Raw genomic sequence first — 26,253 nt, forward strand, 5'->3', positions numbered from 1 at the left:
AAGGAATGGGTAAGATGCTAGAATAAAATGTTGGGGAGAGGGTAAAGAGGCTCACTGGAAGGGGATAGGTGAAGCCAAATGGGTGGAAAAGGTCAAGGGCTGGAGAAGAAGGAATCAGATAGGAGAGGAGAAAGAGAGGGACACAAGGGAAAGTGAAAGGCAGATGAGAAGAGGTAAAAGTTAGAGTGGGGAATTGGTGGTGGGGGCTGGGTGGGGGGGGTGGAATTGTTTACCGGAAGACGAAGTCGATGTTCATGCCATTGTGTTGGAGCCCACCCAGACGGAATATAAGCTGTTGCTCCTCTGCTCCGAGAGTGGTCTCATCTTGGTCCATGGCCTCCTCTTGTGCCACACATCAGAACGGGAATGGGAATCAGAATTAAGATATTTGGCCACTGGGAAGTCCTGCTTGTGACTGATGATGCAGAGGTGCTCGTCGAAACAGCCCCCAGTTTACAACAGGTCTCCCCAATGTAGTAGCTGGCCGGGGATGTAGTGACAGAGGAAGACTGTGGAGCATTACCGGGGAAGGCTTGGAACATGGACTGGTCTATGTAGTCAACAAAAAGGCAGACTTAGCTGGGGCAATGCGGGTGCCCATGGCTACACCTTGAATCTGGAGAAGGTGGGAAGAGTTGAAGGACAAATTTTTGAGGGTGAGGACCAGTTCTGCCAAATGGAGGAGTGTGGTGGTGGAGGGGAACTGATTGGTTCTTTTATTGAAAAAGAAGCAAAGAGTTTTAAAGCCTTTTTGATGGGGATGGAGGTGTATAGGGACTGGACATCCATGGTGAAGATGAAGTGGTCAGGGCCGGGGAATGAAAGTTAGTGAGGAGATTGAAAGCATGAGAAGTGTCGTGGATGTAGGTGGGAAGAGACTGAACCAAGGGGAATGGAATGGAATAAAGGCATGAGGACACAATTTCAGTGGGGCAGGAGCAGGCAGAAACAATGTGCCTATCCAGGCAGTCAGGTTTGTGGTTCTTGGGTAGGAGGTGGAAGCAAGCAGTGTGGGGCAAGGAAGCTATGAGTCTGGTGGCGGTCGTTGACAGTTCTTCAGAGTGGATGAGATCAAACTTTCCCCTTCCTGATGTTTGTCCTGGTTCACAGTGGCATCTGGTTGTTCCATATGCCACAGCTGTGACACATCACTTGTTCTGCCATCCTTAATGTCAATTAATTATTCATTTAATTAGTTTGGTCAATTAGTTTGTTTTTGTCTTCTTTATTATATTACTAGCTATTCTGTACAGTTATAAATCCTGGGAATAGAATTGACTTCAACCAGTTATGAAACAGCCAGTTTCTCTCCCCAACTTCCCAGTGCCAAACTTAACTTAAACTCTCTGAGCGTCTGCTGCTGTGATGTTTTGAAAGGAAGGAAGTCATACTATTTGAGGAAGAGTGTTTGGATACTAGCTAACTTGGCACCACATAGAACAGTTAATTTCTATTTAATAAAGTGATTACAAACCTAAAGATACACTTCTACCCATGCCCATATTAAAGATTTCAAAGCTAGAAGAAAACAGGCAATAAGCAATTATGTTGTGAATTCAAGACTTGGTGAGGACATGTAACTTGGAAATATTTCTGGTGTTGACAGATAGATGAGTGAGCAAGTTAATTGATGAGTAAGCCAAAATCTTTAAATAATCCAGAATAGATTATTTGAAAATGTGAGGAGGATTTCCAATGCAGTGGAAATGGCACTAAATTATGTAAAAGTGTTCCATTCTGCTCAAGCAGCTAATATAACAGCGATGCACAACACAGGACGGCATTGGTTGTGTGCCTTCTTCACTGGAACTCAGTTATGTGAGAGCCATGGGCAGTTACATGGGGAAGCTACAGATCATAAGTGCAAACTATGGGAGACCTGGCTACCAATGCTCGGAAAGTTAAGCAATCGCAATTTTTCAAGTTATAACAGTATATTGTTGCAATACATGTTGTGCAAGTTTGCAAAGCCAGGGGGATGCAGCAAATACTGAGAGGTACAAGCCAAGAGGTGCCTTGAAAATGGTGGAAATAAAGGAAGGCCTGGAAATGAACATCCTTAAAGCATTCATTTATTTATGGTTGAGATCGAGTGTGGAATCGGCCCTTTGAGCCACACTGCCCAGCAATCCCCAGATTTAACCCTAGCCGAATCATGGAAACAATTTACAATGAGGAATTAACCTACCACCCGATATGCCTTTGGACTGTGGGGGAAACGGGAGCACTCAGAGGAAACCCAAATGATCATAGGGAGAACGTACAAATTTCTTACAGGCAGCGGCGGGAATTGAACGCAAATTCAATAGGTTCAAAGGTACACTTAATGTCAGAGAAATGTATACAATATACATCCTGAAATTCCACAAAAACTTGGTACCCCAAAGAATGATTGACAGTTAAATATGAGAACCCCAAAGCCCTCCCAGCTCCCCCCCAAGCACAAGCAGTAGCAAAGAAATGACCTCCCCCCACCATCAGCACCCTCCCCCCGAGCACTCAAGCGTGCAGCAAAGCATCAACAAAGGCACAGACTTGCAGTACCCCAAAGACATACCAAGACCCAGTAAGTCATCTGTACTGTAAAATGCTGTGTTAACCACTAACCAATACGTTACCATGCTGCCACAGATGGCGATAAAGGAACAAGCCAGAACCTCCGCCAGAACAAGTGGGATAACAGTGGCCACCCATTTTAACTCCACTTCCCATTCTGATATGACCATTCATGGCCACCTCCACTGCCGGGAAAAAGACACACCTAGGTTGGAGGAACAACATCTTACATTCCATTTGGGTAGCCTCCAACCTGACGGCATGAACATCAATTTCTCAAACTTCCAGTAATGCCTCTATTCCTCCACCCCCAGCCCTTCACCACCTCCCATCCCTTTGTCCCTTTCTCATGTTATCTCCTTGCCCACTCATCACCTCCCACTGGTGCTCCTCCCCCACTTTCTTCTTTCTTCCATGGCCTTCTGTCTCTTTCACTAATCAACTTCCCAGCCCTTTACTTCATCCCTCCCCCTCCAGGTTTCACCTATCACCTTATGTTTCTTTCTCCCCGCCCGCCCCCACCTTTTAAATCTACTCCTCAGCTTTTTTCTCCAGTCCTGCCAAAGGGTTTCGGCCCAAAATGTCGACTGTACTTTTTTTCCATAGATGCTGCCTGGCCTGCTGAGTTCCCCCAGCATTTTGTGTGTGTTGCTTCTATGTATAGTGGTCTTATGCCAACCACTACGTGTTTAATAAAACCTACCCCTCAGTTGCCCTTTAAAAGTGCTTTCTCTCACCTTAAACCTATATCCTCTTGTTTTTGAAACAGTTACCAGAGCAAAATGATTTTGACAATCTATCCCATCCATGCCATTCGTGAACTCATGTACTCCTAACAGGTCACCACTCCGCCTGCTTTGCCCAGGGAAAACCAGCTGAGCCTGTCCAATGTCTCCACTTCATTAAAGCCCTCCAAAGTAGACAACAACCTGATGAATCTCTTCAGCACTCTCCCCAGTGCAATCACATCCTTCCTATAGTGTGGTAACCAGAAATGCAAAAAATATACTCTACGTTAGCTACCAGTGTTTTGTAAATTGCTGGTAAAGAAACACCTGGCAAGTGGGAGGCTTTTAAATGTGAGATAGGAGTAATTTTGGGCCAACATGTTCCTGTTAGAATGAGGGACAAGGCTGGCAGGATGAAGGATTCCTGTTTAATGAGGTTCTGGATGATGAGCTTTTCCTTTTCCTGATCTTTATTAAGGACAGGTAAAAGTAGAAGGCATGTGTCAGGTTAGGATCAAGTGAATCCCTTCAGAAGCATAAGAGGTGTAGGAGTACACTTAAGACAGAAATCAGGAGGGCAAAAAAAGGATATAAAATAACTTTGGCAGATAAGGTAAAGGAGAATCGTAGGAGGGTCTATAAGTATAACAAGAGCAAAGGGGAAACCAGGTAGAGAATAAGGACCATTAAAGACCGATGTAGTCATCTGTATATGGAAACACAGTTAACGGACACGGTCTTGAGTGAATATTTCTTGGCTGTATTTAGGCCATGAAAATTAAGGAATTCAGGGAAAAGTGATGTCTTGGAACATATACTCATTATAAAAGAAAAGGTGCTGGTATTCTTAAATGTATCCTAGGACATTGAGAGGAGGCAGGGAAGCATTTGCCGTGGCCCTGGCGGAGATATTTGCATCCCTGTTAGCCTCTGCAGAGCCCTGGAAGACTGGGAAATACTTGATGTTGTACCTTTATTTAGGAAGGGCTGAAAGAACAAGTCAGGGAACTACAGCCTGTAAGCTGAATATTCGTCATGGTCCGATCTGTGAAGTCCGCATTTCGGTTCACGGTCCGGTCTGTGGGCTCAGGACTCCAGGTCTTCCAGTTGTCCCTTGTTTTGGTTGAGTTAATCATAGGCACCTGATTCCCATCTTAGGGCTTGGAATATAAGTAGCCTTGGGGGGATGACTATGGACTGCAGGTTTGTCTTGTTAAGATTTTGTGGGAGCAACCTGCTGGTGGAAGGCTGGGGTAGCTGCTTATCATCTTTGGGCTATGTTGGAGAACCATCGCTTCATGGATCCTTGCTGTTGGTAGTTGGAGCTGTCTTTGTGGTATGGATTTGGCTGTTTCCTGGGCCAGCTGAGTGGCTGCCAGCCACTCTGAGCTAGGTAGGGATCTGGTTGTTTCTGTAGCCAGCTGAGGTTGCTGGCTGAACTGTGACTCAGAGCAACCCTGATGCAGAGATACAACTGTTGTTCTTTGGTGTTTGTCTCTTGTCTTTGCCTCTGTTGGGTAAGTCTGGCTGTTCTGCCATTACCTAATGGATGGACCTGTCCCACCTTGGTGTGGAGATAAAGTTGAGTCCCGGTTTGTCCAAGGATAAGTCCTGGCTCTATGTCTATATACTGTCCAGTCTCAAGTTAGTGTCATGTTAAAGATGAGTCCTGGCTTTTTGAAGGATAAGTCCCGGTTCTATGTTGATATACAGTTCCCAGCCTGTCTCCAAGCTCAAGCATCTCGACCCCGTCCCACAGCATATCTCCAAGCTCAAGCCTCTCGACCACCCCCAGCCTGTCTCCAAGCTCAAGCCTCTCGACCACCCCCAGCCTGCCTCCAAGCTCAAGCCTCTCGACCACCCCCCAGCCTGCCTCCAAGTTCAAGCCTCTCGACCACCCCCAGCCTGTCTCCAAGCTCAAGCCTCTCGACCACCCCCAGCCTGCCTCCAAGCTCAAGCCTCTCGACCACCCCCAGCCTGTCTCCAAGCTCAAGCCTCTCGACCACCCCCAGCCTGCCTCCAAGCTCAAGCCTCTCGACCACCCCCCAGCCTGCCTCCAAGCTTAAGCCTCTCGACCACCTCCAGCCTGCCTCCAAGCTCAAGCCTCTCGACCACCCCCAGCCTGTCTCCAAGCTCAAGCCTCTCGACCACCCCCAGCCTGCCTCCAAGCTCAAGCCTCTCGACCACCTCCAGCCTGCCTCCAAGCTCAAGCCTCTCGACCACCCCCAGCCTGTCTCCAAGCTCAAGCCTCTCGACCCCCCCCAGCCTGTCTCCAAGCTCAAGCCTCTCGACCCCCCCCAGCCTGTCTCCAAGCTCAAGCCTCTAGACCCCGCCCAGCCTGTCTCCAAGCTCAAGCCTCTCGACCCCCCCCAGCCTGTCTCCAAGCTCAAGCCTCTCGACCCCCCCCAGCCTGTCTCCAAGCTCAAGCCTCTCGACCCCCCCCAGCCTGTCTCCAAGTTCAAGCCTCTCGACCCCCCCCAGCCTGTCTCCAAGCTCAAGCCTCTCGACCGCCCCCAGCGTCTCCAAGCTCAAGCCTCTCGACCACCCCCAGCCTGTCTCCAAGCTCAAGCCTCTCGACCGCCCCCAGTGTCTCCAAGCTCAAGCCTCTCGACCGCCCCCAGCCTGTCTCCAAGCTCAAGCCTCTCGACCGCCCCCAGACTGTCTCCAAGCTCAAGCCTCTCGACCCCCCCAGCCTGTCTCCAAGCTCAAGCCTCTCGACCCCCCCCAGCCTGTCTCCAAGCTCAAGCCTCTCGACCCCCCCAGCCTGTCTCCAAGCTCAAGCCTCTCGACCCCCCCCCAGCCTGTCTCCAAGCTCAGGCCTCTCGACCCCCCCCAGCCTGTCTCTAAGCTCAAGCCTCTCGACCCCCCCCAGCCTGTCTCCAAGCTCAAGCCTCTCGACCCCCCCAGCCTGTCTCCAAGCTCAAGCCTCTCGACCCCCCCCCAGCCTGTCTCCAAGCTCAGGCCTCTCGACCCCCCCCAGCCTGTCTCTAAGCTCAAGCCTCTCGACCCCCCCCCCAGCCTGTCTCCAAGCTCAAGCTTCTCGACCCCCCCCAGTTCTGGGACCTTGTCCAGTCTATGGCTTGGAGCCCAAGCCCAGGCTCCTAGTGCATAGTTCCTTGTCTGGGTTCCCTGTCTTGTCCATGTCCTGGACGAAGTCTGGGTTCTTGCCCCCACTCCTTTTCTATATCCTATCATGTCCCTACACTAGTCAAGTCCTGTTCCTTGTACTTCAGTGTCTGGGTCTTGCATTTGGGTCCGATCCCAACGCTGCCCCCCCCCCCATTGTGACAATATTAAGTTTGGGAAAGCTTCTGGAAGTGATTCTGTTGGGCAGGATATACTGTACCTGCATTTGGAAAGGCAAGAACTAAGAAATGATAATCAGTGTGGCCTTGAACATGGGAAATAGTATTGTACAAATTTGATTTTGTTTTTTTTTTGAGGTGAGCAAGAGAATTGATATGGGCAGGCAGTAGATGTTGTTGATGTGAACTTTAGCAAGACCTTTGACAAGACCCTGCATTGTAGTTTAGTACAGTGGGTTACATCACAGGCTGAGCTAGTCAACTGGATACAAAATTGGCCTGATGGATTCAGTGGTTATAGTAGAGGGTTAATTTTTCAGATTGGAGACTTCTGACTAATGGAATGGCATGGGGATCAGTCCTGTTGTTCACCTATTAAAAATTTCGATAAGAATGTAATTTACGTGGTTAGTAAATTTGCAGATGGACAGTGTTAATCGGCCACCTATGATTACCACAGGGTCTAAATCAACTGGGGAAATGGGCCGAGGCATGACAGGTGGAATTTAACTCAACAAGTGTGAGGTGTTGCACTTTGGTAAGTTAAACCAGGGCAGAAGTTGCACAGTAAATAGCAGGGCTCTGGAGATTGTTGGTGAACAGAAAGAGCAAGCAACTCTATAGGTTCAACACTTGTAGACAGGGTGGCAAAGAAGGCATTTAGTAGATTTGTCTTCATCAGTCAGTGCTCTGAGTGCAGAAGTTGGGACAACCTGACTGTATAAGACATAGGTGCGATGATATCTGGAGTATTGTGCATAGTTCTGGTTGTGTTGCTATAGGAAAGATGTTTTCAGCTGGATGGATACAATGTAGATTTACAAGGATGTCATTAGGGTTGGTTAGCTTGAATCTTAAGAGAAGACTGGATAGGCTGGGTCTTTTTTCTTTAGAGTGTAGGAGACTGATGGGCAACCTTATGAAGTTATATACAGTAAGATCATGAGGGGCATGGATAAGGTGGATTATCACAGTATTTATCCCAGAGTATGGGAAGTCTAATATAAGAGAGCACAGATGTGAGGTGAGAAAAAAAAATTAAAGTGAGACTTGAGGGACAACTTTCTCACATTTGTGAAATGAGCTGTCAGAAGAATTTGTAGGGGCAGGTAGAATTATAATGTTTAAAAGACCTTGGAGAGGTACATGGTACAAATAAACCTATTCCGTTTACGTCTTTTAGTGGTTTACTTACTTATCTGTTCCTCGAATTCTCCCTGTCTGTTGGGAAGCCTATGGTATAATAACAGCAAGATAGTCACTTCTTTTACCTAAATCCTATCCTCATTGGACAATTCCTCCAGTATATTCTCTACATCCCTGAAAGTTGCCTCACAGGTAGATAGGGTAGTTAAGAAAGCTTATGGGGTGTTAACTTTCATAAGTCGAGGGATAGAGTTTGAGTCGTGATGTAATGATGCAGCTCTATAAAACTCTGGTTAGGCCACACTTGGAGTACTGTGTCCAGTTCTGGTCGCCTCACTACAGGAAGGATGTGGAAGTATTGGAAAGGGTATAGAGGAGACTTACCAGGATGCTGCCTGGTTTAGAAAGTATGCATTATGAGCAGAGATTAAGGGAGCTAGGGCTTTACTCTTTGGAGAGGTGGAGGATGAGAGGAGACATGATAGAGGTGTACAAGATAATAAGAGGAATAGATGGTGGATAGCCAGCACCTCTTCCCCAGGGCACCACTGCTCAATACAAGAGGACATGGCTTTAAGGTAAGGGGTGGGAAGTTCAAGAGGGATATTAGAGGAAGGTTTTTTTACTCAGAGTGGTTGGTGCGTGGAGTGCACTGCCTGAGTCAGTGGTGGAGGCAGATACACTAGTGAAATTTAAGAGACTACTAGATAGGTATATGGAGGAATTTAAGGTGGGGGGGGGTCATATGGGAGGCAGGGTTTGAGGGTCAGCACAACATTGTGGGCCAAGGGCCTGTAATGTGCTGTACTATTCTATGTTCTATACAGCTGTGATACTCTCCTTAATGGGCAGTACAATACCCTCTCCTCCTTTTCATTCCCATCCACCACACCTGAACTTTTATACCCTGGAACATTAACCCGCTGGTCCTGGCCTCACTGTACTGTTTCTGCAATTAAAATAAATTGAAATTCCACTACTGATCCAATGTCATAATTCCATGCATTGATCAGAGAAATCAAACTGTTGATTTGCAGTGACTGTTCCTGGAAACTGACAATCCAGTATCGGACTAGTAAATAGCCCATTTGGAGTACACCTATTTTGATTGAACTCAGCGAATGTGCTGGAAGAAGACAAGAAGTAATGAGATTGCCTTTTCTTCCAGAAGCTCATGCTACCTTTCTGACTTGCAAAGTGAAACGGAGGAAAGAGACAGACACCCTAGTGAAGTAAAGGTACAAAGTGAAATGACAAGTGCCGAGGAGAATCAGAAACCAAATCAAAAGATACTACCAGGAGAGAGGTGTGACCCCAACAGGAAAGGTCACGAAGAGTGTTCCACGTATAGTAAGAGGCAAGCCGGGGTGAAGTTGAGAGACAGAATGAAGGAGTTGACATGGAAGGTCCCAGGAATCATCCAGAGAAGATGAATAGGAGGTGCCAGACATACACACAGTGGCCACTTTATTCAGTACCTCCCCTCCCCTCCCCCCATCTTTTAAATCTACTGCTCAGCTTTTTTTCTCCAGTCCTGCCGAAGGGTTTTAGCCCAAAACATCGACTGTACTTTTTTTTCCATGGATGCTGCCTGGCCTGCAGAGTTCCTCCAGCATTTTTTTGTGTGTTGCTCAGAGTGTACGTCATGGTCTTCTGCTGCTGTAGCCCATTCACTTTAAGGTTTGATGTGTTGCGTGTTCAGAGATGATCTTTTGTACACCACTGTTGTAACCTGTGGTTATCTGAGTTACTGTCACCTTCCTGTCAGCTTGAACCTGTCTGGCCATTCTCCTCTGACCTCTTTCATTAACAAGGCACTTTCACCCGCAGAACTGCTGCTCACTGGATGTGTTTGTTTTTGCTCCATTCGCTACAAACTCTGGACTGCTGTGCGTGAAAATTCCAGGAGATCAGCAGTTTCCGAGATACTTTAATCACCCCATCTGGCACCAGTAACCATTCCATGGTCAAAGTCACTTAGATCACATCTCTTTGCCATTTTGACCAGCAACTGAACCTCTCAACCATGTTTGCACGCATGCTTTCATGCAATGATTTGCTGCCACATGACTGGCTGATTAGATATTTGCATTAACGAGTAGGTGTACCTAATTAAGTGGACACTGAATGTATCGGAACTGTTGAGAAGGTCTCTGAGGATTAAGGTATCTGTGATACAGATTTGTTACAGTACTTGTGTGGTATGTATGCAGAAATTTCTGAATATAATGAGATTTATGTGTTTGTGATTGACGTTCATTTATTAGTGTGCAGAGGTTCTTGAAGCAAATGTCGTACAGAATTTTTTCCTTTTTAAAGGCGAAAGCGATGTGGTACATCAGTAATTGTTTGTACATTAGTTATGTCCAACTGTTTTTTAAGTTTGGTGGGGTCATTATTATCTGAAGAAGCAATGTCAAGTGGTTAACAGTCACAATGCTTTAGATTCAGTTGAAAATCTGTCACAATACAGAGATGTTTCCTTCATGTTCCTAGTCTTTGAGTTATGTAACAATCTACAGTATAATTCAATAACCCAAATAACATTACAGCAAGAAACCTTCTCATTCATAATTCAAAGAAAATTAGGTGGCGTGTAAAACAGGCTGCTGACTCATTATCGTTTCTTTTTCCTGTTGCAAAAGACTGATTTCACCCACAAATAATTAGATAGCAACATAATTCCCATGCTATCCTATGATATGCCTGTAAGTTTAGTGAATCCACACAAAGAAAACATTAAGAGCTGAAATGCTGATGGCACATTTCTCTTGTCCTGGCAGCCAGAAGGGTCACTTCCTGATGCGGAACTGTGAACCACAGGGTTGACATACACCTTTCCCTCCAGAGATGCTGCTTGATGAGTAGTTTCAGTGTTCTGATTTTGTTCCAGATTTCAGCATACGTAGTCTTTTGCCTTGTTACTTACTGCCTGTTATGCTGCTGTGAAGGTCCTCCATCTCTCTCTGTCCTTGGCCATCTCTCTACAGTGCCCCAGGTGTGATTCAGAGTCCTCATCTCTCCCTCTACAGTACAGCACCAAGTTGTCTTTAGTCTCCTGTTTCCTCTGCCCTTCAGGGGTCCAATGAAGCGCTGTCTTGACGGGAATTGGTCTGGCTTCTCATCTTCAGGACAAGGAAAATATCTGCAGATAACTTTGAACCTGTTCCTACATGCTTCAAGGCTGCCACCATCGTCCCCGTGCCGAAGAAGTCTTCAGTGTCCTGCCTCAACAACTACTGTCCTGTTGCACTCACATCCATCATGAGGTGTTTTGAGAGGCTTGTCATGAGGCACATCAAGACCCTGCTGCCCCCTCACTGGACCCCCTGCAGTTCACGTACCATCCCAACTGTTCAACAGACGATGCCATTGCCATCACCCTCCACCTGGCCCTAACCCACCTGGATAAAAAAGACATGATGTTTGAATGCTGTTCATAGACTTCAGTTCAGCATTCAACACAATCATTCCTCAGAAACTGACTGGAAAGCTGAGCCTACTGGGCCTGAACACCTCCCTCTGCAACTGGATCCGAGACTTCCTGACTGGGAGACCTCAGTCAGTCCTGATGGGAAGCAGCATCTCCAACAGCATCACACTGAGCACAGGGCCCCCCCAGGGCTGTGTGTTCAATCCACTGCTGTTCACTCTGCTGACCCACAACTGTGCTGCAACACACAGCTCAAACAACATCATTAAGTTTGCCGATGACACGACTGTGGTGGGTCTCATCAGCAAGAACGATGAGTCAGCATACAGAGGAGGTGCAGCGACTAACAGACTGGTGCAGAGCCATCAACCTGTCTCTGAATATGAACAAAAGAGATGGTTGTTGACTTCAGGAGAGCACGGAGCGACCACTCTCCGCTGAACATTGACGACTCCTCCGTACAGATTGTTAAAAGCACCAAATTTCTTGGTGTTCACCTGGTGGAGAATCTAACCTGGTCCCTCAACACCAGCTCAATAGCAAAGAAAGCCCAGCAGCATCTCTACTTTCTGCGAAGGCTGAGAAAAGTCCATCTTCCACCCCCCATCCTCACCACCGTCTACAGAGGATGTATTGAGAGCATCCTGAGCAGCTGCATCACTGTCTGATTCAGAAAGTGTACCATCACGGATCGCAAGACCCTGCTGCGGATAGTGAGGTCAGCTGAGATCATCGGGGTCTCTCTTCCTGCCATTACAGACATTTACACCATACGCTGCATCCGCAAAGCAAACAGCATTATGAAAGACCCCACACACCCCTCATACAAACTCTTCTCCCTCCTGCCATCTGGCAAAAGGCATCGAAGCATTCAGGCTCTAATGACCAGACTATGTAACAGTTTCTTTCCCCCAATCCATCAGACTCCTCAATACCCAGAGCCTGGACTGACACCAACCTACTGCCCTCTACTGTGCCTATTGTCTTGTTTATTATTTATGGTAATGCATGCACTGTTTTGTGCACTTTATGTAGTCTGGTGTAGTTTTTATGTTGTTTTACATGTTCAGTGTAGTTTTTGTATTGTCTCATGTAGCACCCTGGTCTGGAAAAATGTCATCTTGTTTTTACTGTGTACTGTAGCAGTAGTTATGGTTGAAATGACAATAAAAAATGACTTGTTAGGCTTCTTGTAATTCTGAAATTCAAAGTAAAATTTATTATTGGAGTACATACATGTCACCACATACAACCCTGAGATTCTTTTTCTGTGGGAATACTGAGCAAATCTAGAACAGGAACTGTTAACTGTAAACAAATTGTGCAAATCCAGATATAAATGAACAGCACTAAATAAGAATGAAATAACAATATTACGGACTGCATTAAAGCTACACATCAAAGAGTGTAGCTATCCCCTTTCGTTCAAGAGCCTGATGGTTGAGGGGTAGTAACTGTTTCTGAACCTGGTGCTGTGAGTCCTGAGGCTCCTGTACCTTCTACCTGACGTAATGACAGCCGTCTCTACGTTAAATTTAATTTCAGCAACTAATGTAGAATTTCCCGTTTTCTGAACCCATGCAGATTTAGTTTTATGATGTGATCAGTTGAAAACGGATGAACTGATTGAAATCTGCCCATTTTAAGCTTGTGCTAACATTAAAAGAAATGATTTGACAAGTTTTAAAAATGATTTCAGGTAGATTATGCACATGAGATGGCATAATGTCATTATGATCTGCAACAGCAGGAAAAAAAAATCCAATACCTTCCGGACAGCAACGATGAAAGATATTTCTCTGTAAAGCTTTCAGATGATTATTGGTCTACAATGCCTCTGGATAGTACTGGTCCAATCCCAGACCCATGTACACCCCAATTTCTTTCACTCCACATCCTTTCACCTATCTGGGCACTAATCTCTGGAATTACCTCCTTAAATCTTGTCTTTCTACCTGTGCCCCTTCGAGTCTACATCATAAAATCTTCCTCGGCAGCTACATATTTTCTTTTCTTTTATCTCCTCAGATGGCGGAGCTGGGCTGACAACGGTCCAGCAGAGCACAAAGGTACGATGTGTAGTGTAAACGCGCAAAATCGGTGCAATTTGTCATTGCTATCAATAGCATCAATAAAAACAGTTGCTACGGAAACAGGGTCAATCGCAATGGCATTAACATCTAAATTAATGAAATCGCGCACGTTACGGGCAGGCATAATGAGCATAGCGACGGGCAAAATTTCACGTAACGGCAATCTGGGTGATTTCACTCCATCACTGCGGATTATTTAAATAGGGATCTGTGTTTCAGGTTGCATTTTCGTTGTAAAGTACACGGCTTTGAATATTCGGTGCAGTTCGATACTAAGTGCCAACAATGTCCGAAAGGCAGAGATCTCATGATACTGAAACACTTCTAATAAATCGCATATTGTGAGTGTGTTTTCACCTGGGCTTCCAACGCAGAATGATCATTACCTGTAAAATAAATCACTTCGGATATTGGGAGCAGAATTGCGACCAAAAGTTGGATGTGGGAAGTGGCTGGGCGCCGGGTGGAGGACGTGGAGCATTGTGGGAGGTTTTGTTTGCAGGATGCGCCGCCTCGCCTGCTTCCCCCTCCAGCTGCCGGGGAGGGTGGCGTGTGGCATGCTGGCAGTGCCAGTGGCCGGCAGCAGGAGTGGGCAGCCGGGCACCCCCTGCATCGCACAGGGACAATGGAGCGGCGCTAGAATGGGCAGCCATCGCGCTCGTTCCTGAGTGGGACGGGCAGCCACCGCGCGCGTTCCACAGTGGAATGGTGCAGGGCGCCGTGTTGGCTTTGCGCACTCGGCAACAGGCGGAGACAATGGAGATACAGCAAATGTGAGTGAGCGAGCGAGTGAGTGTGTGAGTGAGTGAGTGAGTGAGCGAGTGAGTGAGTGAGTGAGTGAGCGAGTGAGTGAGTGAGCGAGTGAGCGTGCCGCCTGCAGCGTGGGCTCGGCCACCAGCAAGGGAAAGCGAGGCGAGAGCAGCCGGGAACCCAGTGTTGCAACAACAGGTGGCTCCTCCGGCCGGGGGAGACCCCGGTGAGGGAGATACGCGTGGTCTTTGGCTGTGAGGAAGCGGCTTTTAAACGGAGAGGAATCTCGAGAGAGCCGGAGAAGCGCAGGCTGGTTTGCTAGTAGAATGGCAATGTAATTGTCCCAAGATTTTAGGATTCAATGTATAAAGTATATGTAGAAGGCGAAGAGAGGTGAAAATTAAGCTTGGAACGAAGGGTCAAATTCCAAAGGAAATTTGATTTTCTATTTGTTTGGGGACACTTTTCTCCATGGATGTATAGCAGCCGTTGCTATGGTGAATATTTTGTTGCACATGCATAGTTCTGTTTGTTGAGCAATATTTAAGGGTTATATGCTAAAATTGATTCGAATTTGGGATACAGGATTACGAACTACGCTTTTTTTTAACACCAGGTTCATGAGTGAAATTAAATAAAGACGTTTAAAAAGGGGCACACCTTTTTTTGGGAGAAGATTATTTTTATACTGTGACTGCATTGTGTGTTTTGTTTTGCAGTGTTGATTTTAGCATTTGCGAATATTATAATTTAATGCAGCTAGACTCTGAATTTCAGTGTGGTTTGTTATCCAGTCTTTTTGAGCAAGAAACACGTGTTTTTCCTGAACATTGAGGAATTAATGGAAGTAATTTGAGGAGTTATGATAAAATAGGAGGAATGTTGGCATAATTATCTCTATTGTTTGATTCTATTTCCCCCCTCTACTGTACACTTTATACCTCACATGATATAAATCGTTTTGCAGCCTGCCTATTTGCTCCCCCTCCCTCCTTTCCCTCTCCCTCTGTGAGTACTCATTTGATTTACCCCAAACTTGTGATTTTTGTGACATAATTTAAGTGGAAGAGAACAACAAATAGAATTCCGAAAATGTAATTTCTAAACTTTTGTACCTCGGGCATCTTGTGATCTGAAACAATTGTCTATAGCTTACATGGAGGCCAGCTTTTTGGACTTTTAAGGAGTGATTTTATTTTATTGGTTGTAATTTGTGCAAATCAAGATCAATCTCATTATCTTATTTTGTGTTTATTTTTAAATAGCTGAATATGAAAATTACTTCCGTCCATCTCAAATTTAAGGAGAATTTTTCAGGATATGGATCTATTTGTTTGCCCAGGAAGCTTGGCCTTTATTTTTTTTTATGGAGTGGGTGTAAAATTCTGTTGCATTCTTCCCTTGCATCTTGTTTGTTAGTTAGACCCTTTAATACAAATGGTACCTAACTCACCGCTTTTGTAAGACTGAATACCTAAAATGTGTAAGATGGGTATCAAATGTGTAAAAATTGTTTTGTCAGGAGCCACTCCCTTGTAATTAATTGGGAACTTCTTTTTACATTATAGGTGTGACTGTTGATTTTGCAATTGAAGGGATTTTAGCAAGTTGTTAATTTGTTATGAATTGATTTTGGACATTGGGATCCAGTTACAAAACTAAAATGCCTTTATATCAATGTGACTACAAGTGACTTGAAACAAGGATATGTTAAAAGCATCACAGCTACATAGGTTCAGATCATTCTGCCTATGTACTGGATGCAGTAGAAATGTAGTGTTGTGTCAGTCATGGCATGTGTCCATTTGGGTTGATGGTTTTCAAAGTATTCATCTAATTTAATTTCTTCTATTATCTCACTTGTGTTTCAAAATGTGTGTAGCCTATGCCATGAATAAATATGCTCGTGACTGTAATATCAAGATGGCAGGAAAAATTGGGTATCTTAGCTGGGCATCATGCTGAGGCTTAAACCAGTAATTTACTAGCAGGCGAATATATATTTCATTTTAATACGTTGTACTTAATGTCACCATTTGTGTGCAGAAGAGCAAACTGCAGAAGGACAGTATCTTTCAGAGCAGACTTGATGGGCTAATTCTACTCTTGCGTCTTGTGGATATCTACTGGGTTCATATTGGTTGGTTAGACATTCATGTCTACGTGGCCTTGTAGATAAAGTCCTCCGAAAGAAGGGGGCAATTATTTTTTTGCTCTAAAAGCAAGCTTAAAATCTTCATTGATGTTCAGTTATAAATTTTGACCATGATTCGTCCCATATTCTGAGAATATATTAAAAACTAGTGGTACAGTGAAATAACTAGTAAAAGTGCCAAGAGCCTGGGTTCAATCCTAACCATGGGCACTGTCTGTATAGAGTATGCACGATCTCCCTAAGACTGTGGGTTCACTCCTGCTTACTCTGGTTTCCCCTCGGATCACGAACAGTGAAATTTGATAGACTGTGAGATTGGCTTCTGTAACGTGTGCCTGGCTTGCTTGTAAGCCACAGAGTGATGGAGCAAAACAGCTCAGAAACAGGCCTTTGCCCAGCTGGTCCATGCTGACCACAGTGCCGGCCAAGCACATCTCAATTTCCTGCGTTCGGCCTGTGTCCTGCTAAGGATGTTGCCTGGATTGGGGAGCATGCCTTATGAGAATAGGTTGAGTGAACTCGGCCTTTTCTCCTTGGAGTGACGGAGGATGAGAGGTGACTTGATAGAGGTGTATACGGTGATCGTGTAGATAGTCAGAGGCTTTTCCCCAGGGCTGAAATGGCTGGCACGAGAGGACATAGTTTTAAGGTGCTTGGAAGCAGGTACAGAGGAGATGTCAGGGGTAAGTTTTTTACGCAGAGAGTGGTGAGTGCATGGAATGGGCTGCTGGTTGAGGTGGAAATGATAGGGTCTTTTAAGAGATTCCTGGATGGCTACATGGAGCTTAGAAAAATAGAGGTTTATGGGTAAAGCCTACGTAGTTCTAAGGTTTGACACAGCTTTGTAGGCCAAAGGGCCTGTATTGTGCTGTATGTTTTCTCTGTTTCTAAGTTCCACCCCTCCACGTACCAATCCAAGTGTTTCTTAAAGATACTATTATACCTGCCTCTGGAAGCTCACTTCATTTACCTACTACCCTCTGCATGGAAGAAGCTTCCCCTTAGGTCCTTTCTAAATTTCTCTCCTCTCCTCGTAAACATCTGCCCCAAGTTTTGGTTCTGGGGAAAAGACTTGCTATCCATCTTATTGATGTGTCTCATAATGTGAAATATTTCTATTAGGACACCCCTGGTTCTTGGACGTTCCAAGGAAGAAAGACCTAACTTGGCCAACCTCATCCCATGTCTCAGGCCCAGTAATACTCTCAACATCTTTGTAAATCTTTTGTGCACTTTCCAGTTTAATCACAATTTTTCTATAACAGGGTAACCAAAACAGTATTCCTCACAAATATGGCTTCTCAAATGATGTGTACAACTGCAACATAATGTCTCCACTGCAATACTCACTGATCTGACAGATGAAGGCCAGCATGTTAATGCCTTTCTCCTCACCCAATCTACCTGTGGTGTTCCTTTCAATTAACTCTGCTCTTGTATTCTGAGGTTTCTCTGTTCCATTATGCTCCCTAGTGCCCTACTAAGTCCAAGGCTGGTTTGACTTTACAGGTAGAGTGGTGGAATCTGTGGGAAATTGATGAGAATATCAGATGGAATGAGTGTAAATGACTAGTTGATCCTCAGTGGGCTGAAAGGTTTGTTTTTGTACTGAATCGCTCTGACATAACTTGCTGTTTTTCTATTTGCTGTTCTCTGTGAGCCATCATTTTGATGTCATGGTTTACTCTCATCTATGTGTTAGTATTTTCAACTCTCAGTAACAAAGGAAACACAAATTGGGGGTGATATTCTTATCTGTTCTTTCTCTTTTTGGGGGGCTTGGGGATTTGTCATGAAATTTCCTACATTTATGCTTAGAGGCATTTGTGTTCAAACTTGACTAGTTGACAGATCTTGTAACTGATTCAGAACGTATGAATGTCAAGCCCACTTCTTAAATTGGATAATGGAGGAATACAACACAGAAACGGATACACCAGTCCAACTTGTCTATGTTGACTATGATGTATATCTAAGCATTTGTCCATGTTTGGCCCATATCCCTTCTAAACCTTTCCAGTCTATGTATTTGTCCAAATGTTATCTAATTCTTGTTATTGTAGTTTCCTCAACTACTTCCTCTGGCAGCTAGTTCCATATATGTACCACTTTCAGTGTGAGTGTGTTGGGTACTATTAAAATCTTTTACATTGAACATTCAGTAAGACCTTCACCAATTGTCAATCTTCTTGGCTTGGAATGTTGATCATGGCTTAATTTGGATCACAATTTATGTGGAAATAGGCCAGTCCAATTAAATTTTAATGTGGCCGACAGTGCTCATTCATACTGCTGAGATTAAACCATGCTACCAGAAACATAGCTTGCACAGAACAGCAGAGAAAGAAAGTGAGATGCTAGTATTGAGAATGTACATGTGGGTAAGAACAGAAGTCAAATTGTGGACCATGTTCTGTTTTTTTTCTTCCTTTCAGAGACATGTCATCATATACCTTCAAAAGAGGTTTGGCATCAGAGATGTAAGAATGAGATGCACTTCAGAACCGACATCAGAGGACTTTTTTACTTTTGCTAACTATAAGCTGATAATTGAGAGCTAGGAAAGGGACTTTAAAAACAGGACTTGCTTTGTGATTGTCAACTTGTTATTACTTCCAGTGTCATACGGTAACAAATGTAGGAGTAGGAAGATAAAGCAAAGGAAAGTGTAATTGGAGAGATGGCTTTAGATTTCTCAGGATCAGAACAAATACAGATGGTGGAAATCCAGAACAAAATCAGGAAATGGAGGAAACATTTGGCAGGTCAGATGCATCTGTTGGAAGAGAAGCAGACCAAAGGCGTCATCTCAAGGTCTAGAATTGGGAAAGTTGGCTTTAGTTTGCAGTGGAGGTGGCAAGAGGACTAGATGGGACAAAAGGAATATTTGTGATGGGTGAAACCAGGTCAAGAGACTTGATGGAAAAAGTTAGATGGTGAAACGATTTTTGGTGCTGCTTATAGTAGAAACATGTAGTACAGAGAAAGCTCCATGAATTAGGAACGGCTTCTTCCCCTCTGCACCCATTTCTCATTGGTCCATTCTTCATTCTTCCTTTTTATTTGCACAATTTATTCATTTTACAATGTATAGTTTTATAGCTATGCTCTGAACTGCTGCTACCAAACAACAAATTTCACTTCATATAAGACAGTGGTAAACCTGATCTACCTGCCCCCATTAGGCCACTTTTAGCCTGGAATTTGTCCCATTGTTAGATAAGATAGTGACTTTGATAATGATAAGCACATTAAAAAGAAAAGCACATCAAAGGTAGAAAAAAGTCAAACATCAAAATGGAGAGAATATTTGCAAGAAAATAGATTATATGGCTGTTGGTTGATCAAAGTTAGAATGTGAATTTGGGATGGTTGGCATGTAGGATGGACGTTGGGCAGCACGGTAGTGTAGTGGTTAGCACACCACTTTACAGTACAGGCAACCTGGGTTCAGTTCCTGCCGCTGTCTCTATGTTCTTCCCGTGACTGTGTGGGTCTCCTCTGGGTGCTTTGAATTCCTCCCACAGTGCAAAGTGGTCAGTGTAAATTGTCCCGTGATTAGGTTAGGATTAAATCGGGTGACTGCTGGGTGGCACGGCTCAGTGGACCTTCTTCATGCTCTACAGTATCTCAATAAGTGTGAAAAGGAGTTGTCTTTGTGTCTAAGGAATAATATTAGTGGCAGAATTGGCATAAGTTTGGTTTGAGCCAAAGAACAAGATGGGGCAGGAATTGTTGGCAGGTGTTATTTAATGTTGACCAAAGTATGAAGCAGGACAAGAGTGCAGCATATTTAAAAAAAAAGTTCCATTTAATGTACAAAAATCAAACAGCAAAAATAATCCACTCAAGATTGACAGGTACAATTGAAGGCAAACTAATTCCAAAAAAGTGGCTTACGAAAAATTGTAGTAGGCCTGATGTGCTCGAACATTGCAAAGGCAGACCGACAAATTAACAAACAGCAAGAGAGTAAACTGGCAGAAATAAAGAATCGTCTCTAAGCTTTTCCTATAGCTGTGCAAATGTTGGGGTGGATAAAGCATGTGGGTCCCTTACAGGGAGAGACAGGGAATTTATAATAAGAAATAAAGAAATGACAAAGGGATGACACAACCAAAAGAAGGCAGGAAAGCAGCATCCAATATTGCCACCCAGGATATGCTCTTCTCTCATTGCTGTCTTCAGGAAGATGGTACAGGTGCCTCAGGGTTCATCAAGTTCAGGAACAATTGTTTTCCCTCAGCCTTGACGCTCATAAACCAAAGGGGATAAGGTCATTCAACTCCACCTGCTCCATCATTGAAATGTTTCCACAATCTTAGGACTCACTTTCAAGGACTCTTCATCTCATGTTCTTGATATTTATTGCTTATTTATTTTATTATTATTATTATTTGTTCCTTCTTGTATTTGCACAGTATGTTGTCTCTTGCACACTGGTGTAGTCTTCCATTTATTCTATGATGGGCAGTTCTCTATTATGGATTTATTGAGTATGCACACAAGAAAATGAACCTCAGGGTTACATGTATATGGTAATATATATGTACGTGGATAATGAATTTGCTTTGTGCCTCCTTGAGGCATCCGAGAAGCACCAGAGAACTATGTGAATGAAGAGCTGAAAAGAAAATGTGTTACCGAGTTGCAGAGATGAATAGCCAATTAAATCCAAGGAGCTGATGCTTAGACCCCGGAGTTTTGAAAGGGGTGTTAATAGAAGTTATGGGTGCTCCACTTATCATTTTACAAATTTGTACATATTCTGGAACTGCTCCTGCGGATTAAAGGGTAGCATGGGACAGTGCACTATTTACTTGGACAGAGGGGAAAATGGGAAACAAACAACCTTCTAGCATTAATAGTTGGAAAACTGAGGAAATTTAGAATTACTAATGGAATACCCTGAAAAGAAGAATAGAAATGAGCAAGGTCAGCATAGATTTAGAGAAGGGCTGATTAGTGGGTAATATCAGAAAGGTTTCTACAAAAGCATCATGTAAAGTGAAGTGAGGCAACACTTCACTTGTGAGTCTGTTGGGATCATCTATTGCATCCAGTGCTCACGGTGCGGTCTCTTCTACATTGGTGAGACCCGACGTAGATTGGGGGACCACTTCGTCGAGCACCTCCGCTTCGTCTGCCGCAACAGACAGGATCTCCTGGTTGACTCTGCTTCACATTCCCATTCGGATATGTCCAGACATGGCGTCCTCTACTGCCATGATGAGGCCAAACTCAGGTTGGAGGAGCAACACCTCATATACCGTCTAGGTAGTCTCCAGCCCCTTGGTATGAACATTGAATTCTCCAACTTCTGGTAATTCCCTCCCCCTCCCTTCCCCTATCCCAATTTCACTCTGCCCCCTTCCCCAGCTGCCTATCACCTCCCTCTTGGTTCCACCTCCTTCTACTACCCATTGTGCTTTCCCGTATTCCTCCTTCACCTTTCCTGCCTATCCCCTCCCTGCTTCCCTTCCCCCACCCCTTGATCTTTTCCCTAACTGGTTTTTCACCTGGCACTTACCAGCCTTCTCCTTCCCACCCTCCCCCCACCTTCTTTATAGAGCCCCTGCCCCCTCCCTCTTCAGCCCTGATGAAGGGTCTCGGCTCGAAACGTTGACTGTTCGTTTCTACGGATGCTGCTCGACCTGCAGAGTTCCTCCAGTGGTTTGTGCATGTGAAGTTTCCCATCAAGATTAGAACATATGGAATTGAATATGTAAACTGAAGTGGATTAAAAATTTGGTTATTGTAAAGGAAACTGTGAAAATAAATGAATTGAGGCAGGTTGAGACTAAATGGGGACTACAGCGGCCCAGCTGTTCATAATCCATAAATTTGATTTGGCTGGGGGTTGACTAAATTTCATGTTTCCAAGTTTGTTAATGTTACAATACTAGGCAAATTTGTGATTAGGAAGGTGCATTTGAAGGGTCTCCAAGGGGGATTGAATGTGTGAGTGAGTAAGAACATATATAGAGAAAAGGCGAAGGTGCCAGTTTGCATAAAGTAGACTAGCAGTGATTTTAAACTGGCGAGAGATTCGGTAGTGTTGATATGCAAAAATATTTGGAGGCCTTTGTACACAAATCATTGATAACCAATATGTACGTAAAGAAATATTTAGGATTGCAGAAGACTTGGAGCAAAGATGTCTCATTTCAGATGCATTGGCCTTGGTTGGACCATATATTGTGTAATCTTGTCATAGAGGGGGTGCAGTGAAGAATCATCAGACTAGTTTCAAATAGCTCTGGAGGAAAATGATGTTGAGGTAGAATGATGGTGATCTATTCTTGCATTATGCTCCCTTGCAAGGGGAGTAAGCTGAAATGTAAGCTATTTCTTCGTAGATGTCTTCTAAGGTGCTGAGTATTTCTAGCACACTTTATTTTCAGTTCTTGAAACATTTTCCTTTTCAGTGATCAAATTCCATCAAATGTAATGAAAGTATAATTTATCTGAGATGTGATTCATTGTCTGCAACCTCTGTCTTTATTTTATAGTTTAAAAAAAGTGAGGAGAAGTTAAGCACATCTTGCAAAAGACGTAGGAAGGGATGTGTCTGATGTAATCTTCATTATAACTCCAAATATTGCTTTGGTTCTTTACTTTGCAAACTGACTTCTATTTTTTTTCTCACTTTGGCAAGTACAAAAGGTCTTGGGTTAGCAATCATTTTGTTGTTCATCTGTACTGTGAGAGTAGAATTAATAAACTACAGGGGTAATAAATCCCTGATAGGTGTTGTATACAGACCTTTGAACAGTAGCCAGGGTGTGGCCTACAAATTACATAGAAAAGGCATGTAAAAAGGGTGATGTTACAATGGGGATTTTAATATGCAGATAAATTGGGGAAAGCCAGTTCAGTGCTGGATCCCAAGAGGGAATTTGTAGAATACCCATGATACGTTTTTTTTAAAGCAGCTTGTGGTTGAGCCAACTAGGGAAAAGGCAATTCTGGATTGGGTGTTGTGTGATGAACCAGATTTTATTAGTGACCTTAAAGGAAGGGAACCCTTAGGAAGCAGTGACCAATTCACTGTGCAATTTGAGAGGAACGGTTAAAGTGAGATGTTTCATTATTATAGTGGAGTAAAGGGAATTACAAAGGCATAAGCGAGAAGCTGGCTAAAGTTGATTTGGAAGGAGATACCAGCAGGGATGATGGCAGAACAGTGATGGCTAGAACAACTGTGGCTGACAAAGGAGGATAAAAATAGCGTAAACACAAAATTTAGGGGGAAGATTGATTGGGAAGATTTTTAAAACCAACAACTGAAAAAGCTATAAGGAGAGAACAGATGAAATATGAAGGTAAGCTGGATATAAAAAGTTTTTCCAGATGTATAAAGAGATTCAGATTGAGTATCACTTGCATATGCTGTGAAATTTGTTGTTTTGCAGCACCGTACATTGCAATACATAATAGAAGTACAAATTACAATAAATAATATTTACTATTTCCGCCAGTCAGCCAAAGAGTGGGAATTAAGAGGGTTTTTCTGATTGGCTGCCAGTGACTAGTGGTGTTCTACAAGATTCAGTGTTGGGATTGCTTTTTTAAAATGTATGCCAATCATGGATGACAGAATGATGACTTTATGGCCAAGTTTGCTAATGATAAAACATTAGGTGGAGGGGGAGGGGCAGGTAGCATTGAGGAAGCAGAGTCTGCACAATGACTTGGATAGATTTTTGAGAATGGGCTATGAAGTCGCAGATGGAATGTAGTGTAGGGAAGTGTATGGTCGTGCACCTCGGTAAAAGGAATAAAGGCATAGACTATTTTCTGAACGTAAAGAAAACACAAAATCTGAGGTCTAAAGGGATTTGGGAGTCCTCATGCTGGATTCTGTAAAGGTTAACTTCTGGTTGAAAATGGTGCTGCTGGGGACGAGTGACAACTTGCTAGTGCTTAACAAAACAAGAAATACAACTACTTTATTAATAAGACTTTTTTCTGTATAGAAAAAATTGGTAAATGATCACAGAAAACAATGAAGAGGCGAGCACAGGCAAGGCTGAGTCGAGGGTTGAAGTTGGGGTGAGTTCGAGGTTTATTTGAGATGGAGTCGGGTGAGTGGAGTGGAGGAGATTCGGCGCCCGTCCGTCTAAACGGAGAGTGAGGTTTGATTGATCTAAGCGCTGGGCTGATTTGGGAAGGTCAGATATGGGTCGGAATGTGGCGGCAGGGCCCAGGCCTAGGCTAGGGTTGCAAACTTTCTCACTCCCAAATAAGGGACAAAAGTAGCAGTCAAATATGGGACACTTGTGTTTACCCCCGAGAAAGACTACCATGACCATGAAGTCTTGCGCGGGCACCTGTGTGTGCATGCATGACGTGCATATACATGAAGTGTGCATGCGTGTATGTGCTGATTTCGTTTTTCCTCTACAAATCGGTTTTGGCTTAATCTTCCTGATTCTGTTAAGTGAAACTACACTATGTACATTATTTCTACTTTATATAGGCTGTGTATTTATCATATCATTCCTGCTTTTACTATATGTTAGTGTTATTTTAGGTTTTTTGTGTTATTTGGTATGATTTGGTAGGTTATTTTTTGGGTCTGGGAACGCTCAAAAAAATTTTCCCATATAAATTAATGGTAACTGCTTCTTCGCTTTACGCCATTTTGGCATGAAAGGTTTCATGGGAACGCTCTATCTTAGCGGGGGAAATACGGGACAAGGGTGGTCCCGTATGGGACAAACCAATTTAGCCCAATATACAGGATGTCCTGGCTAATACGGGACAGTTGGCAACTCTAGCCTAGGCACACAGTGTATCAATGTGATAGGGCCCGGTTCTTGGAGTGAGGAACAACCTGATGTTTGGCTGATTTTAAACGCTGGGCCAGATGGATTGAAAATGCAGGGTGTTAGGACCAGAGGCGAGGGTTGGGCCGGTTCTGCTCGCTACTCTGTGACGTTTACTCCACTCCAGGTTGTACTGAGGCTGTGGGCCTGCACTGGGCTCCACAAAGTTTACTCGGCTATGTGGTGATCTCAGGCTGAGGCTCTGGGCCTGCTCTGGATGCTCTGGGCTTCATGTCTGAGCACTCATTCTGAATTTGCTTACTTTTATTGTTTGTACAATTGTTTTTCTTCTCTCTGCACATTGGGTGTTTGTTTGTCTTTTTTAATGGGTTGTTTTGTGTTTGCCTGTAAGGAGACAAATCTCGAGGTAGTATAATGTGTACAAATTTTGATAAGGCTTCTGAGAAGGTTCTGGGACAAAAGGGAGACAGACACTGCCTAGCGGAGTGGTCGTCAAAGGAGTATGAGGCAGAGTAGTAGGGCTTTAGCTCATTGGCGTTTTGGCGAGGACGGGCCTAGCTGAAGTAAGGAGGTAAGCTACTTTCATGTCTTTTTTTTCCCTCTAACTTAAGAATAGTGGGTATGACTGCAAGGCCAGTTTTCTGCTCTGGGGGTCAGATGTGGGATATCCGGGAGACATCCAGCCTCCCTGATGGCCACGTGCACCAGCTGCATCGAGCTTCAGCTCCTCAAAGACCAAGTTAGGGAACTGGAGCTGCATCTCGATGACCTTCGGCTTGTTAGGGATAGCGAGGAGGTGATCGACAGGAGCTACAGGCAGGTAGTCAAACCAGGTTCACAGGAGACAGATACGTGGGTGACTGTCAGGAGAGGGATGGGAGGGTGTCAGGTAGTGGAGATCACCCCTGTGGCTGTCCCCTTTAATAAGTACTGCATTTTGAGTACTGTTGGGGTGGGTGGGGGGAATGACCTACCTGGGGGAAGCAACAGTGGCCATGCCTCTGGCACTGAGTCTATCCCTGTGGCTCAGAAGGGTAGGGAATGGAAGAGGATGGTATAGTTAGAGGGGCAGATGGGTGATTCTTTTGGTGCAAAAAAGAAATATGCATGATAGTTTGCCTCCCAGGTGCCAGGGTCTGTGATGTTTCTGAACACCTCCACGATATCCTGAAATGGGAGGGTGAACAGCCAGAGGTCATAGTATATATTGGTACTTACGACATAAGTAGAAAGAGGGAGGAGATTCTGAAAGCAGAATACAGGGAGTTAGGAAGGAAGCTGAGAAGCAGGATCTC

General features: G+C 44.3%; 1 protein-coding gene across 4 annotated transcripts in view; it reads left to right on the forward strand.

Moving 5' to 3' along the window:
• Positions 1 to 13,774: 13,774 nt before the first annotated feature.
• The window catches only part of klhl2 (kelch-like family member 2), a 165,789-nt gene continuing 153,310 nt past the window's right edge, over positions 13,775 to 26,253 (forward strand). For 3 of the 4 annotated variants that reach the window (XM_063046326.1, XM_063046327.1, XM_063046330.1), the window contains exon 1: positions 13,775 to 14,034. In XM_063046326.1, coding sequence (XP_062902396.1) covers positions 13,967 to 14,034 — 68 coding nt within the window. In that variant the 5' untranslated portion in view covers positions 13,775 to 13,966. Of the gene's footprint in view, positions 14,035 to 14,122; positions 14,346 to 26,253 lie in introns of those variants that run through there. The other variant, XM_063046328.1, reaches the window with a different exon arrangement.

This window comes from Mobula hypostoma, chromosome 4, assembly GCF_963921235.1.
Source record: "Mobula hypostoma chromosome 4, sMobHyp1.1, whole genome shotgun sequence".
Taxonomy (NCBI): Eukaryota; Metazoa; Chordata; class Chondrichthyes; order Myliobatiformes; family Myliobatidae; genus Mobula; species Mobula hypostoma.